The sequence below is a fragment of the Procambarus clarkii genome, chromosome 44 (genome assembly GCF_040958095.1).
Source record: "Procambarus clarkii isolate CNS0578487 chromosome 44, FALCON_Pclarkii_2.0, whole genome shotgun sequence".
Taxonomy (NCBI): Eukaryota; Metazoa; Arthropoda; class Malacostraca; order Decapoda; family Cambaridae; genus Procambarus; species Procambarus clarkii.
The window spans coordinates 22,187,262-22,204,612 of NC_091193.1; the positions used below are offsets into that span (position 1 = coordinate 22,187,262).

At 46.1% G+C, this 17,351-nt stretch overlaps 2 protein-coding genes across 2 annotated transcripts; both read right to left on the minus strand.

Annotated features, from left to right (window-relative positions):
* Positions 1 to 1,884: 1,884 nt before the first annotated feature.
* On the minus strand, positions 1,885 to 3,304 carry LOC138350172 (sialidase-like). Its single transcript, XM_069300509.1, has 2 exons — positions 2,965 to 3,304; positions 1,885 to 2,900 (listed from the first exon to the last, which is right to left on the minus strand). Exons 1-2 carry the CDS (start codon positions 3,302 to 3,304, stop codon positions 1,885 to 1,887), a joined length of 1,356 nt encoding a protein of 451 aa, XP_069156610.1.
* Positions 3,305 to 13,188: 9,884 nt separating this feature from the next.
* LOC123745375 (uncharacterized) lies at positions 13,189 to 15,337 on the minus strand. The gene is made up of 2 exons (XM_045725862.2): positions 15,237 to 15,337; positions 13,189 to 14,083 (listed from the first exon to the last, which is right to left on the minus strand). The coding sequence occupies exons 1-2, from the start codon at positions 15,246 to 15,248 to the stop codon at positions 13,388 to 13,390; spliced, it is 708 nt and encodes a 235-aa protein (XP_045581818.2). The 5' UTR covers positions 15,249 to 15,337; the 3' UTR covers positions 13,189 to 13,387.
* Between the last annotated feature and the right edge of the window lie 2,014 nt (positions 15,338 to 17,351).

Sequence of the window (17,351 nt, forward strand, 5' to 3'; positions counted from 1 at the left end):
GGGAGCATGGGTGAGTATGTGGGAGCATGAGTGAGTATGTGGGAGCATGGGTGAGTATGTGGGAGCATGGGTGAGTATGTGGGAGCATGAGTGAGTATGGGGGAGCATGGGTGAGTATGTGGGAGCATGAGTGAGTATGGGGGAGTATGGGTGAGTATGTGGGAGCATGGGTGAGTATGTGGGAGCATGAGTGAGTATGGGGGAGCATGGGTGAGTATGTGGGAGCATGAGTGAGTATGTGGGAGCATGGGTGAGTATGTGGGAGCATGGGTGAGTATGTGGGAGCATGAGTGAGTATGTGGGAGCATGGGTGAGTATGTGGGAGCATGGGTGAGTATGTGGGAGCATGAGTGAGTATGGGGGAGCATGGGTGAGTATGTGGGAGCATGAGTGAGTATGGGGGAGCATGGGTGAGTATGTGGGAGCATGAGTGAGTATGAGGGAGGTTCTGGCAGTATGTCCTAGCATGCAGGACGGGCTGGGGTAACAGAGTGCATGTGGAGCATGTTGGACTAAGGTAAGAATGGCTAGACATGTGGGGTATATGTGAGAATGTGGGAGCATGAAGGGCATGCGGCAGAATGATGGGAATTTGGAAATTGTTTGTAGTATGTGGAAGTGTGTGGGATCATATAGGAGTGTGATGGAGCATGCGGACCAGGGGACAACATGGAGGCACATATGTAGTATGTGGGAGCACATGAACCATGTAGGAGAATGTGCGATCATTATGAGCACCGGAGAACATTCGAGGGTTGAAGGGATGGCTGAGGGGTTGTGACAGCTGCTGCTGCTGCTCATGCTCTCAGTGTTCAGTACATTATACCTGGTTATTGTGTACAGACACCTTAACAATGGCCTGACCAATCACTTTGTTACGATACAAACATCATGACGCTGCTGTATTCTTCATGAGTGATGACCGTCGGGTTGTTGACACCGATGGTTGATGTGTATGATGAGCTCAGGAGGTCTCTACTGATGCTGTACAGGTGCGAGTGAGGAGGATAATTATCAGGATAAAGAGCTGAATCACCACGACTATGTAGTACTTGTAGGGCGTGTGAGGACAAGCAGGAGGGGTGGGGGGTGACGGAGGGCAGGAATGGTGCCCAGACTCTTGCACCGTCCAGGATCACACCCAGACCAGCAGGCCGTCGCTGTACCTGGAGTTTACCTGCAGAGGGTTCTGGGAGCTCTTCTTTTCCAAGCCCGGCCTGGAGTCAGGCTCGATTTGTGATAATTTCGTTCAAGAGGCCGTTGCTTGGAACGGCCCGCAGCCCCACATATCCACTACAGCCCGGTTGGTCAGGCACTTCTTGCAGAAACCTATGTAATTGCTTCTTGAAAACGTGCACCTTTGTTTCGTTAATTATTTCTTATGCTTGCTGAGAGAGTATTGAACAGCCGTGTACCCTTGATGGAGCTGTGATGATGTCACTGGTGAAGCTGTGATGATGTCACTCGTGAAGCTGTGGTGATGTCACTCGTGAAGCTGTGGTGATGTCACTGAAGCTGTGATGATGTCACTGGTGAAGCTGTGATGATGTCACTGGTGAAGCTGTGATGATGTCACTGGTGAAGCTGTGATGATGTCACTGGTGAAGCTGTGATGATGTCACCCACACTCAGGGTCGTGTCTCTGTGTCTGGTGATGGCGCCGTGTGTTAACAATGAACACATTTTGTTCTTATATTTGTGGCTGCCTCTCAGCAGCGGCGGACACTCGCCGACACCGTGTTGGCGCCTCTAACAATAATTCCTGCCATATGTCTTGGCAACACCAGAAATGAATCTTATAATATTTTTGCTCGTAACATCAGAATGTATATTGTGTAATGTTTTGCTAGTAACATGAGAAATAAATCCTGCAATGGTTTTGTTTCACTTATTGTTGTTGTCAGTTGCAGGTGTGGTCGAGGGGTTATTGTTGTCAGTTGCAGGTATGGTCGAGGGAATGTGGTTGTCAGTTGCAGGTGTGGTCGAGGGGTTGTTGTTGTCAGTTGCAGGTGTGGTCGAGGGGTTGTTGTTGTCAGTTGCAGGTGTGGTCGAGGGAATGTGGTTGTCAGTTGCAGGTGTGGTCGAGGGGATGTGGTTGTCAGTTGCAGCTGTGGTCGAGGGGATGTGGTTGTCAGTTGCAGGTGTGGTCGAGGGGTTGTGGTTGTCAGTTGCAGGTATGGTCGAGGGAATGTGGTTGTCAGTTGCAGGTGTGGTCGAGGGGATGTGGTTGTCAGTTGCAGGTGTGGTCGAGGGGTTGTTGTTGTCAGTTGCAGGTGTGGTCGAGGGAATGTGGTTGTCAGTTGCAGGTGTGGTCGAGGGGATGTGGTTGTCAGTTGCAGCTGTGGTCGAGGGGATGTGGTTGTCAGTTGCAGGTGTGGTCGAGGGGTTGTTGTTGTCAGTTGCAGGTGTGGTCGAGGGAATGTGGTTGTCAGTTGCAGGTGTGGTCGAGGGGATGTGGTTGTCAGTTGCAGCTGTGGTCGAGGGGTTGTTGTTGTCAGTTGCAGGTGTGGTCGAGGGGTTGTTGTTGTCAGTTGCAGGTGTGGTCGAGGGAATGTGGTTGTCAGTTGCAGGTGTGGTCGAGGGGATGTGGTTGTCAGTTGCAGCTGTGGTCGAGGGGATGTGGTTGTCAGTTGCAGGTGTGGTCGAGGGGTTGTTGTTGTCAGTTGCAGGTGTGGTCGAGGGAATGTGGTTGTCAGTTGCAGGTGTGGTCGAGGGGATGTGGTTGTCAGTTGCAGCTGTGGTCGAGGGGTTGTTGTTGTCAGTTGCAGGTGTGGTCGAGGGGTTGTTGTTGTCAGTTGCAGGTGTGGTCGAGGGGTTGTTGTTGTCAGTTGCAGGTGTGGTCGAGGGAATGTGGTTGTCAGTTGCAGGTGTGGTCGAGGGGATGTGGTTGTCAGTTGCAGCTGTGGTCGAGGGGATGTGGTTGTCAGTTGCAGGTGTGGTCGAGGGGTTGTGGTTGACAGTTGCAGCTGTGGTTGTCAGTTGCAGGTGTGGTCGAGGGAATGTGGTTGTCAGTTGCAGGTGTGGTCGAGGGGTTGTGGTTGTTAGTTGCAGCTGTGGTCGAGGGGTTGTGGTTGACAGTTGCAGGTGTGGTCGAGGGAATGTGGTTGTCAGTTGCAGGTGTGGTCGAGGGGTTGTGGTTGTTAGTTGCAGCTGTGGTCGAGGGAATGTGGTTGTTAGTTGCAGCTGTGGTCGAGGGAATGTGGTTGTCAGTTGCAGGTGTGGTCGAGGGGATGTGGTTGTCAGTTGTAGCTGTGGTCGAGGCCGAGAATCGTTTCCAGGAACTTTTCGACGTTAGGAAATCCATGATGGACTGTAGTATGTTGGTGGAGCTGAATTGTAGTGGTTTTATGCTGTGTATTTGTATTTGTTGTTGTTTTATTGTATATGTTTGTGTCTTTGTGTGTGTGTGTGTGTGTGTGTGTGTGTGTGTGTGTGTGTGTGTGTGTGTGTGTGTGTGTGTGTGTGTGTGTGTGTGTACTCGCCTGGTCGTGGTTGCATGGTGGATCGCTACCTTGCAGACAACACTTCCTCTGGGAGTCCCGTGTGTTACCTCCTCCTCACCCTCTCAACCATCTTGCAAGAAATGTTCATTGACACCAGAATTCTCCCACCATAGAAGAAAACCTCCCACTATCAAAACAATAATCCGTAGCTCGGTGGCTCTCGTCTGCTTCCATCTCTTGTATATGGATCACATTTTCTGTGTTCCACATCTGTGGAGGAGAAGTGTGGTCCTCGTGTACATGTAATAACTGCACTGGTACAAGAGTTGTGACCTGACCTGACACACGAGACTGTGAGACAGTGTACACCTTGTGTGCTCACTGTGAGATGAGTGCTTATGTCGTCATGTGATAACTGTCGTTGAGTAAGGTGATGACGGAGCTACATGTACACGCTCTAGTGACTGTGTCGCTAAACCACTACACACATTACTTTAGACCAGAAGGAATGCTTTTGTTCCTTCAGATCTCCCAGGAGCTCGCTGATGGCTTCATCTCATGAGTCAGCCGCACTCTTCAGTTGTGGTAACCCGTCTTGCACACACACACACACACACACACACACACACACACACACACACACACACACACACACACACACACACACACACACACACACACACACACACACACACACTGCATTAGACAGTGATGTGGTGGAGGCTGACTCCATACACAGTTTCAAATGTTGATATGATAGAGCCCAGTAGACTCAGGAACCTGTACATCAGTTGATTGACGGTTGAGAGGCGGGACCAAAGAGCCAGAGCTCAACCCCCGCAAGTACAACAAGGTGAGTACACACACACACACCTGCCTCTCTGTTTACCCCACTCTACCTTTGAGCTCCTTTTTGTATCTCTTCTCTCTGACTCTGCCAACCGCCCTTCTCCTACCAGCCCCTCTACACGCTTCCTCCTCACATCTCACGCCTTCCTCACACCACCCTCAACCTCTCACCTCCACTACATTCCTCACTAAAGTTCTCAATCTCACAGCCTCTCACTTCCTCTCAACCCCTCGCTACCCCACAACCATTCATTCTAAATAATATTGCCTTCATCTCCCACAGGTAATCCACACTATTAAACACAAAGGTTCTGAGAACTGTTAGTTACTGTTCTGAGTTAGAGAAGTGTCCAAGATGAACCTCAAGATCGCGTATATCAATGTTGCTGAAGTCACAGATAAAACAGATGAATAAAAACCCATTTAAGTACACGAAACTAATGGTAGTGCTGTGGTGGAAACCATAATGGCTGATGTGATCTTGCAGGCAATGTTTAGAGGGGAATAAATGGTAATACGAAAAGAAAGGCAACAAAGACCGGGAGGGGTTTTGCTCTCCGAGTAAAACAAAAGCAGAATTTCGAGGTACTTGCAAATTAATATACACATGGTTAATGCGAGTACATCACTGAGACTCTGACACCAGATGACAACAGACACACAACCCTCCAGTAAACAACACAAGAGTGAGACGGAAATACGAAGACCTCAACACAGCGTAGATGAACTAAAGAGATCAGCAACTGCAACTCTCACAATGGGAATAAAATTACTGTTCGTTGGGGGACCTCAATCATAAAGAGATAGACTGAAAATTAAGACATCTCCCCATTGTGGAGAAGTAATGCGGGGCATAATGTAAAATCTGTGGATGTTATGGAAAGGAACTTCTAAGCACCACATATATATATATAAGGTGACAGAAGAGACTGGGAAGAGATACCTCTAGGCTTTCAAGCCTAATCCTCATCCAGAATGAGGACATTGTGAACTTGGATCATGATACACCACAACGATTGTGGTGTATCAATCGTGACCATTGCATCCTGCTTGTTCACTATATGTTTGATAAGGCCCAATGCACAACGGCCAGGCTGGCAACGACCGGGCTGGCAACGGTCAGGGGTGGCAACGGCCAGGCTGGCAACGGCCGGGCTGGCAACGGTCAGGGGTGGCAACGGCCGGGCTGGCAAGGGCCAGGGGTGGCAAGGGCCAGGGGTGGCAACGGCCAGGCTGGCAACGGCCAGGCTGGCAACGGCCAGGCTGGCAACGGCCGGGCTGGCAACGGACTGTAGGAAAGTGCTTTGTCAAGTATTTACTTTTATTACCCACAAAGCGGAGAATGTCTTAGTAGAGCGCTTAACGTCTGTCTAACGGCTCTCAGTATTACATATATATTCTTTTCCCAGAGCTTGCCACTGCGGCCGCGTTTTGCATTGCCAGTTGTGTTTTTATTTGGAAAAAGAATCTGTTGCATAAAAATGCTTCAAGCGCAGCAAGCATGTACTCGCAGCTTTTTATCGGAAGATGTCACGGAACTGGTGAAGGTTGAGCTGCGAGGTGCAGTTACCTGCTGCTCACTACACACCCACAAGGCTGTGTAGTGACCCAAGATCACTTAATGGTATTGCACACAACCTGGGAACAGTGCAGCGTGTTCACTTGCAAGTCACCGTGGAGAAATAAGCCACAATCTCTTCTCTGGACTCGTAAATACTGTCAATATTTGTATTTATTGATGGTGGCTTGGAGGATGTTTCACGGTTTAACGGGATTGAACGTCATAGAATGATTGAAGGTTGAGGGAATGATGGAGAAACTAACGGGTTAATCCGTGAAAAATAGAGCGATTCCGATGCGGAAGTTACTTTCACAGCGACTGTGAAATACGTCATGGTATTATTTACGTCTTGACATGAAGAGTGCACGGTTGTGTCAGCCACAGCCGCGGTGTGCACACTCATGCTCGAGCGCGCCCACCGGCCTGTCATCAGCCCGCTGTAATAGATGTTACCAGCACAAACACTGCTAGTTCATGAGAGGTAATACATGTTGTTGTTATAGACTCAGCTACTCGGAACACGTTCCAAGTAGCACGGGCTATGGTGAGCCCGTCACTTACCTGGCACAGGAGCGGTGCCCGGGTAATACAGCCTACAGATGTATACATACACGTCAGGTCTGGGGGAACACTTGCATGCCTCAACATAATTCACAGATCTCTGTTTTTCTTCTACATAGACTTTGAGGATTTCTGCATGAATTTATGGAAGACTATTTTATATGATCAACATTACCGGCCAAGACGAGTAATAGAAATACGAATATCTAATCCGTGACCAACTGAGAAGGATAATATATTTGTTCTAATATAGACGTGGTCATTCATATACACACATTGGTAACCAGTATATTTACGTATTTACAATCTTGTAAAGCCACTAGTACGCGCAGCGTTTCGGGCAGAAACGTGTTATTGTATAGTGTTTAGTATAGTATAGTATAGTATAGTATAGTACAGTGTTATTGGTCACTCTACCACAGGAGGTAAATGTGGCGTCTTTACAATGGTAATCAGCATTTATACATTTGTGTCTCTTGTACTTGATTTTTTATTGTTGCCGCCGGAGGCGGCTAGTTTATTGTGCACCCCATACTGATCCTGTGAGCGGTAGCGCAAAAAGGATTACAAAGGGCACAAAAGGTCTCTATCAGACCTCAACGGAGATTATTACATTAACAATTTCATCTATCCTTCACACTTTATAATTCTAATTTCAGCTAGTTACAGAGAATGTTATGTTTCAAAAGCAATAAATTTATATAAAGTCATTATACATTAATGGTAGGTCTTATCACTAATACATAATTGTTTGAGCAATGGAGATATTACAGTAATAGGGGAGCTGCTGTTCGTTATTATTAGTCTTCACAATACACTACTTGTTTCTTTATCACATATGTCGTTTATCTTCTGGAGGCGAAATATGGATACAGTGTAAGGACTTGTACTGTTGTAGTTGTGAACAGTAATCCGGGAGTGATGGAGTAACTCCCTCACTGTACCAGCTATGTGGAAGGAGTAGCAACGGTGTCCATCACTGTCGTCCTAGCCCGCAAGGCCACCGAGCCATCACAGCCAGGTTGGTCCGGTAACTCTAGCAGATACTTGTAATGATCTCTCTTGACTGCTCCAACTGTTGTTGCTCCTCCGGCTAGTGGAGCGAGAGTCTCTTTTATTGCTGGAAATTGCTGCCTTCGTGTCCAAATTGGTTTGACGAGCAAAGTATAGCACCACTGATGCATGCGTCTAACTCGCTAAACGACGCGTCGTGAGACGTGCGTCTAACTCGCTAGTGTTCTTGTGGACGCTTCCAGGTAAAGTTAAGCATTCGTTTTGTTGGGGAGAGGAAGCCTGTCCACCAACCACAAAATAGAAGCCACAAAATATCACCAACATATTAAAGCATAGAATGACTCCAGGGTAATTTTTAAAACAAATTTATTTTCGAAGAATTACAAGTTAGAAAGCAATGGTGTGTGGTGAAGGCTGGGCCTGGTGTGTGGTGGTGAGGGCTGGGCCTGGTGTGTGGTGGTGAGGGCTGGGCCTGGTGTGTGGTGGTGAGGGCTGGGCCTGGCCTCCTGCTGTAGCAGGTACCTACACCTCACACTTCACACACTTCTCGCTCGCCTAACGTCTCATCGCGCCAACATCTAGTGAGTCTACGGACGTGATTCCACAAATTCTCTCGTGAACATTTAAGCATCACTTACGCGTTTGAATGTGCAAATTATAAATATTATTTCAGAAGAGTAATGATACATGTAAGATTGCTTGACGACTTAAGAGAGTGGAAGCCCTGCACTTGCTGGCAGGAACACGCTAAGAGAAAGGCGACATTTGTTACGTACGGGAAGTGAGAGTGGCGCCTCTTGCTGCTTCGTAAATTAATCCCTGGAAAAAACAGTGTTAAATATGACGAATAATGCCAGCTCAGACACCTGATTTCCTCCTGTCCTTTTTCTGTGCTACAGCCGCCCCTTCGCCCCCCCCCCCCCCCCCGCGGCTCCAGGGCCGGGGGTGAGGGTGTAGGGACAGCTTACATGCACAAATATAGTTAACATTACACTTTAGTGTGGTTGAGCGATTTGTGAAGTAGAATGAAAGTGGTTCTGCTCGGTAATTTTACAGACTTCCAGTGTGTGTGTGTGGCGGGGGGGGGGGGGCAGTGAGTGTGTGTGTATACTCGCGTAGTTGTGCTTGCGGGGGTTGAGCTCTGGCTCTTTGGTCCCGCCTCTCAACTGTCAATCAGCTGATGTACAGATTCCTGAGCCTACTGGGCTCTATCATATCTATATTTGAAACTGTATATGGAGTCAGCCTCCACCACATCACTGCCTAATGCATTCCATTTGTCAACTACTCTGACACTAAACAAGTTCTTCCTAGTAACTCTGTGGCTCATTTGTGCACTCAATTTCCACCTGTGTGTCCTAGTGCGTGTGACCCTTGTGTTAAATAGCCTGTCTCTATCTACCCTATCAATTCCTTTGAGAATCTTGTATTCGGTGATTATGTCCCCCCTAACTCTTCTGTCTTTCAGTGACGTGAGGTTTAATTCCCATAGTCTCTCCTCGCAGCTCATACCCCTCGGTTCGGGTACTAGTCTGGTGGCTAACCCTAGACAATATATATGATAGATGTAGCTACCCTATAGGCAATATGTATATAATAGAGTACATAGTTTGTCATGAAATATGTCCAAGAATTTTTTTATGTACTTTTAAATAGCTATCCTAAACTTATGAATGGCTTCGTGTTTGTGTCTAGCTACGGACTGATGCTGAGAACTTTTTTTGTATTAACATATTTAGGTACATCTGCATTTGCGCAGCCTCCCTACACTATATGAAGGGAAGTACAGTGTCAAAAAACTAGCTACATGATGTTAAAAATCTCCATCACACAGGATGGTTAGTTATAAACTCTGGCTGCATTATGAGGATATCATCATCAACACAAGAGTGAATAAGTTTTTTATTGTTATTATTGTTTTCTACCACAGACGTGACCACACATTAACAATGCTAACCAGCATATATACATTCTGTCCTCCATGGACAGGGTGAGAGATGTGCTAAACATATAGTTCCGTGATTTATTGAACAATCTGTGGTTGATTGCAGTGCTTTTAAAATACTTAGTGAATAGGAAGCGGTGATACTAAAAGTGCCCATCATCTGGCAGGATGGTCAGTCATACAGGGCCACGTGAGAACGGGAAGTCTGTGTATGACAAGCGTCTGCGGTGTGTGGGCGCCATATTTCAGCGTTGGTGAGCGTGGGTTGGACGGTACTTGGATAGACTCTGGCAAATCTATTACATCAGGTCTAAGTCGTCGCTGGCTTCACTGTGCTTGATACTGAGATGGGAAACATCGTAATTTACTCAAGGGCCGGAGAATTGTTCTTGTTGTGAGCTTAAACGACCATGAAGATGTGAAGCCAAAAGAAAGGTAGGAATAATTGTCTGATTGGTTGAAAAAGAAAACTTAGAGTATATATATCAGGAATTTATATATATTTTTTCTTAATGGTATACCTACAGAAAGAAAAGGACCCGCGGATGCCACCATAGGCTTATTGGTGCATAGATATGTTGTTGATGGCCGGGGGCTTCCTGCCAGAGTGCGAGCCCTCTATTGACTAGTTGTGTCTGCAGAATCGAGCTATTAGCTCTTGGACCCCGCCTTTCTAATCAGTCTGTTTTTCCTTTATTATATCTACTACATATTTCTCTTTAACTTACTCAACAAGGGCATCAGGTGAAAGAAACCTTGTTCATTTGTTTCTGCCTCAGCCGGGAATCGAACCCGGCTCCTTAGGACTACGACCCCCGAGCGCTGTCCACTCAGCCGCGAGACCACTTGTGGGCGTGTCACCCTACACTCGACGTCTCTGGTCACATATAAGTAAGCTTATTCGGTTGTCACTCAACTGTTGTGGCTTGCATCACACACAAGGTCACCAGGTGACTTGAGCTAGGTGGACCTCGACTATTCTAAGCAGTGCAAACCAATATGGAGACGGGAGTGAATGGTCCATATGTTCTTATCTGCGGTGTTGGGGTGTTGTAAAGGTGTCCTGAGTTACACAAGGGGTTGAGTGAAGGTGTCCTGAGTTACACAAGGGGTTGAGTGAAGGTGTCCTGAGTTACACAAGGGGTTGAGTGAAGGTGTCCTGAGTTACACAAGGGGTTGAGTGAAGGTGTCCTGAGTTACACAAGGGGTTGAGTGAAGGTGTCTTGAGTTACACAAGGGGATGAGTGAAGGTGTCTTGAGTTACACAAGGGGTTGAGTGAAGGTGTCCTGAGTTACACAAGGGGTTGAGTGAAGGTGTCCTGAGTTACACAAGGGGTTGAGTGAAGGTGTCCTGAGTTACACAAGGGGTTGAGTGAAGGTGTCTTGAGTTACACAAGGGGATGAGTGAAGGTGTCTTGAGTTACACAAGGGGTTGAGTGAAGGTGTCCTGAGTTACACAAGGGGTTGAGTGAAGGTGTCCTGAGTTACACAAGGGGTTGAGTGAAGGTGTCCTGAGTTACACAAGGGGTTGAGTGAAGGTGTCTTGAGTTACACAAGGGGTTGAGTGAAGGTGTCTTGAGTTACAGTCACCTTCAGTCATTAACACGCTGCTGCTGGTGCCAGGACTGAGTCCTCCCGTGAACACGCCTCAACGGCCAGGAAGTCACTGCTGCTCATCTTAGTATGCTTAAGCACGTTGTTAACGGTGAATTTGCTTGTGTTCTAATTCAAACAAACGGGACTGTTTTGCACGAATTATCAGAGTAACTGTCTCACTGGACTTTGTACACCGTTTATGTTAGTACTTGTTTAACCTATTGGGTTGTGTCCTTCATAGCAGACGTTGTAGAAGGGGTGAGGTTAGATTGAGCGGTCTCGTTACAGAATTTCCTTTCCTCCAATATACTTTCCCTCCTTCCATCTCCATAGGGTATCCACTCCCTCCCTCCACCTCAACGCTCCCCCCCCCTCCCTCCATCCACCTCAGGAGCTGTGAAGGCGGCAGCGTTGAGAAGGAAGACATGAAGGGCAGCCGAGCGATCTGGGTGACCGCTGACCAAGGCCACTGTGTCGACAGGAAGAGCGGTTCGTTTCCAGCGAGTCATCAGCATAAAGGTTGATATCTTTTTCTATCGTGAACTTCAGAAGACTGTCGTAGCCGCCTCGTCTGCAAGTGTTGTGGTAGGAGGAACGACTCAGTAAGTAGATTATACCTCAGAGCATCACTCTCCTTGCGAGGAGACACAAGGAATAATGTCCGTCCATGTTGCGTGTTCCATCCTCTTACGGCGGCCATTTGATTCATCAGGATTGCGTCGATCGTCTGGTCCACCAGCATGACTGGGAAGGGCCCGGTCCACGAGGAGCACCGGGACCCGGTCCACGAAGAGCACCGGGACCCGGTCCACGAGGAGCACCGGGACCCGGTCCACGAGGAGCACCAGGTAGTGATACACATGGACAGATGATACTAACACATAATACACTGACAAAGTATACATACACACATGATACATACCGACACATAATACCTAGTGACATATGATTCATATCGACATGTGATTCATAGTGACATATGATACATACCGTAGTGACATGCATGACACATACTGACACATGTGGTACATATTAATATGACACATACATGTGAGAAAGAGACAGACAGACGGGCACCTCCGTGTACCCTTTCTAGTGTATTTATATAAATATTTGCTGTGTATCTTAACGCAGATTTTATATTATTATTTCTTTGGGGTTAAGCGACTTGGTTTCAATTTATTTTTTGTCACACTGGAGTGTTTGTGGAAGTATGTGTACAGTGTCATGGACTTGTAGATATACTCTCGCAAGGTTAACAAAAAATTCCAGTGTGGTGACAAAATAAGAATTGGCGCCATTGACTGATGGCGTGTGGGGCGACTGATGCATTTACCAATCAAAAGCGTGAACATAAGTGACGTCATATTGGGCAGCCAATGGGAGAGGCTACATTTGAATGAGCCGGGTCAGATCGCCACTCAGATTCTCACAGACATGCATGACGGAAGCTGCGCGTTGTCCTGGGAAACCATTGGTATCTTACTACGGCCATGACTGAGAGTTGATGTCTAGGCAGGATAAGTATAGGTGTTCGTACATCGTGGTACGAACCTAGACCTATTTTCATGGGCAATAAATAGGTGCCCGGGAGTTAGTTAACTGTTGTTGGTTGCATCCTAACAAATGTCAGAAAGTCTCGATAAACCTTAGGCTTGCTGTCACCGACAATGGGAGACAATATTACCGACAATATTACTTTTGTAATATCCCTCACAATTTCTCAGGAAACAAGGAAAGGTATTTGAATATTTATATAGAGTAATTAGCAGGGATTTGAAATATAAATAACAATATACTGATATGATAATTTTAACAATTTTCGTGCAATCGACGGAGAGGATGAGTGGGTGCAGGGTGCATAGTCGGAACACAGATCTACACTGAGCTCAGTGCTCAGCTGTGGACCTGGAGAAAGTGTACTAGTGGTACAGAGAGAGAGAGAGGACCCTGGAGGGCTTGGTGAAGAGACAAGGTTGGGAATCTAATTACATTTCACCTCAGAAACAGTATGTAGTCCCTCTAGTGATATTTATATTCGGTATAATATAATGGAGAAGATAGTATTCAGTAAGGAGAGCCACTTTCAATGACGAGAAAGACAGGAAAGCAGCTGATTAATAACAGAACTGAGGTCTCGAATAATTCCTCAATACAGTAGTAATTCATACTAAAGTGTTGTCTTCTTATGGTTTGTCAAAGCTCCAGAAAACAACAAGTAAATATAGTATGTATATATTTATCTTAGCCATTGTTTACAGATGTTAGGTTTGACATTTTAAATATAAATCCATCTCTTGCCTAAAATAAATATTACATAATAAAATTAACAAAGCTGGAAATAATTTTAAGCCGGTGAGTTCTTTCGTTTAGTGGTTTGAGAGCCAGAGCCTAAGGAAGATGGTGCTGTTGAATTGCTTACGGTGATGAATATAGACGAGACGGCGTCGACACACCGACTCCACTGTCACTCAGGACACCGCCTCCGCCAATGCCGCCGCCAATGCCACCTCCAATGCCACCGCCAATGCCGCCGCCAATGCCACCTCCAATGCCACCTCCAATGCCACTTCCAATGCCACCTCCAATGCCACCACCAGCGCCGATAACCTGACCGGCACCGTGAGAGGCAGAGCTGAGGGCAGACTGGAGGTCCTCTCCTGTAGGTAGAGTCGGGTTGTCGCCCTCTCCGTAGTTGACGAAGTACACTTGTGGAGTCTGTTGTTCTGGTGCTGGCACGTGGACGACCTTCTGGTCAAGCTGTAGTCGCTTGTTGAGGACGTACACGACGTTCTTCTGTTGAGGTGGTGGCACCACAATGGGTTCCTGACCTGGACCTGCTTCTGGGGTACGGATGAAGATAATGTTGTGTTCAAGCCTTGGTGGGGGAACCTGTGGGCGTGGTCCGATGATTGGGGACGCTGGTGGAGAATTATACACGTATAAGTTTTTGGTGACAATAGGAGTCACGCAACTTCCGTCCACATGACGGATCTGTCCAGCTCCACAGCTGGCCCCTTGGCCGCCTATGATGAGACCTGGACCAGAAGGTCTTGGTAGACTGTAAGTCGGCAGTTTCTCGGCGGCGGCTGCCGCAACCAAGGAGACAAGAATCTGAAACAGAATTAAAATATTATTGGTTAGATTCTGGCTGACTCACAAACGCAGAAAGTTTTTATATCCAGAATCTGCTAAAAAAAAGTTGATTAACTAAGATGATAGAGAAGAGGCTGGGTTAATGTTAAGGCCAATCAACAGCCAGGATCATCAAGGTCTCAATCTTCTCATTAACTAACCTTCATGTATGTTATAATATCTGTCAGAATTTGGAAATATAGAAAGCTCGGTGAATATTGTGTAAAGTGTACGCCACCACCACTCGATGCTCACACTTTGGTAGAGTGAGGAGAATAAGTGTGTGATTTCCTGGTGAAAAAAGCGACTACTGTAATGTTGGCAACTGAGAACAAAAACAAAGGTGCTGTAAAGTGAAGGGTGAGCTTCAAGTAGGCCGAATAGTGTGTGTTGGTAACACTTAACTGTCACATCTAGGACGCCTCCTTTATAAAGGCTATGACGTCACTCCTACAGTGCTGAAGGTGCACACTAAATGTTCAGATATCTGTGGGCGGCAAATAGTTTTCCCTTAAAGTTATTGGTTTTCAAATTCAGATTGTCATAAAGTCTTTGTTGACTTGCTCTTCACCTATTATTCCCTGTAATCCCTCACGTAGACTCGGGTTGTAGCGATGTTGTGTAAAAATACTTCTTAATAAACAATAAACTTAAAACGCAATAAAAACCACTAGTCACTCGTGTTGCCATGACACCTTACACCTCTGTCATCCTTGGTAACAATAGAAGAGGTCAAGGTTCTCACAACAAACCTCTCATCCGCTGACAATTTATGAATACATCGGACAAACATTTCCCATGTACTCTAAGTGGTCTAAATTTAGTGTCGTCGAGAGTGACCCAGGAACATCTTGCTAGGCTGCAAACGAAGCCTACATGAAGAGACCTTTGTTCCGAGTATTCCGCCCCTTATTAAGAACATACCTTAGCGAGTTTGTCTCGTCATTTTGTTAGTGTGAATGTCTAATCCACTTTGGACCAACTACCAGATACCTGTGACAACTACCATGTCTTACACCCTACCGGACTCTGTCTCGTACTCTACAAGAACACGGGCGGCTCTTGTAGTCCGTCTCAACTCCACTACGTCACTATACACAAGACGCTAACACAGGCCGGAGGAGGCACTCACCAGGAGCTTCATGGTGGAGTGTGATGTGTCGACGAGGAGGCCCCAGTCTTTATATAGGAGCACTCTCACTTGGACGGGGCAGCCTTGACCATCCCGTCTCCATAGCACGCCTCCCTGCCCGCTCACCTCTTACCATTATCCTCCGACACACAAGGTTACCTAACTACTTCTCGACCTTACACCACATTGATTCTGGATATAGGCCGGCATGGAGGTGTGTGAGGGGCTTCTCTGGGTGCTGCCGGGCGGCTCTTGTGTGCCCGGGTACAGTGTTGTGCCTCACATTGGTCACCTTCCTGTGTTGTGTTTTACTACAGTACAATGGTCATCATCTGATTTTATTGAAGTCACCGAATACACAAGATGAAGTCATCATGTGTTTTGCTGGTGTACACCGGCCAGCTTGTGTGCCTCCTGGAGTTATTATATCAGTGAAGTTCGTCGTGCCAGAACACCGCGTCATACATTAAATATTGTCTCCACGTTACTATATATTTCACTCAACACACTCATTCATAAAGATATTTCGTCAGTAAATGTGAACGTTTGCATGAGGCTGTGCCCATACCTGTGAGATGTTGGTCCAAGTCACTGTCCAGAATAACTTTACATAAAAATTCAATAAACCCGAGATTGGTACTTAGACGCCTTCACGCATGTATATACACATATACATGCGTGGACAGCACGCTGGATACATAGTCCTGTGGACCGGGGTTCGATACCCGGCGCCGGCGGAAACAGATGGGCAGAGTTTCTTTCATTCTGATACCCCTGTTACCTAGCAATAAATAGGTACCTGAGAGTTAGACAGCTGTTAGGCTGCTTCCTGTGTGTGTGTGGAGAAAAAATTAGTTAGTAGTTAATAACAGTTGAGAGGCGGGCCGAAAGAACAGAGCTCAACCTCCTCCCCCACAAGCACAACTAGGTACTTACCTAGTTGTGCTTGTGGTGGTTGAGCTCTGGCTCTTTGGTCCCGCCTCTCAACTGTCAATCAACTAATTTACAGATTCCTGAGCCTACTGAACTCTATCATATCTACACTTGAAGCTGTGTATAACTTTAATAAATGTAAGCAAAGACAGCAACGATTGAGAACAAAAATTCAGGTTCGTAAAGATGCGTAAAGGCTTGTTGCATCCTGTCACTGAACCTCAACAAGACCTTTGACATAATTCCGCATGAGAGGCTACTGAGGAAGGTCAAAGCACACAGCTTGGAGGAAGCACTAAACTAGATCAGTGCATGGCTGAAAGACAGAAAACGGAGTCACCAGTAATGGAGAGAATGGATGTCACTAGCGGTGTGCCGCAGGGCTTTGTGTGGACCAAGCATTTGAGTGGATTTAATGAGGCTTTTTATATTTCATAATTGACATAAAATGCAAGAAAATTATGAATACAATAATTATGCTACTTTCTGATTACATTTTTTGTGTCTGGATAGGCAGGCAGGAGGGTTACTTAGTAGACAAAATATTGAAGTTCTTGCGAGGCAGGATCAAGTATAACATTTGGGGGTTTACGGCTCATGCTCTGAGATGATATGAAAAATTGGTTTACTAAGAATTATATAAACTATACATAAATGTAGTATTTTCCCTTGTAAATTGATGTAAATATAATCTTTATATTATATATTATTCAATAACGAAAAGCACATTAGCGACTTAGGGCTAGGATTCAGTAAACAATTACGCATCTACCAACGAACCTGTACATCGTTTTTAAATCTTTATTGACTCTGTTCACATATATTAAACAGTTTAAGAGCATCGAATCTTCCTAATCAAATATTATTATTATAAACAACCTCTTAGTGCTTGTGAACTCATAAATTGCTTAATAAATGTAAACAAAGTAGCAAAATATTGAGAAAAGCTGGACATGTTTGAAATTAGAGGCGTAACTGCTTGATGAATCTGGCCCCTGGATACTGCAATGACCAGCAACATCAGCAAGTTTGCAGATGACACAAAAATGGCATGTGATAAATATAAAATAAGAATCTGTTGATCTACTCAAGGTCTTTAACACCATTACACGGCGGAATAAGGGAAAACAAAAATAATAATAATTCGTTTTGTCGGGGGACAGTTTGTCAACTGTTGTGGGG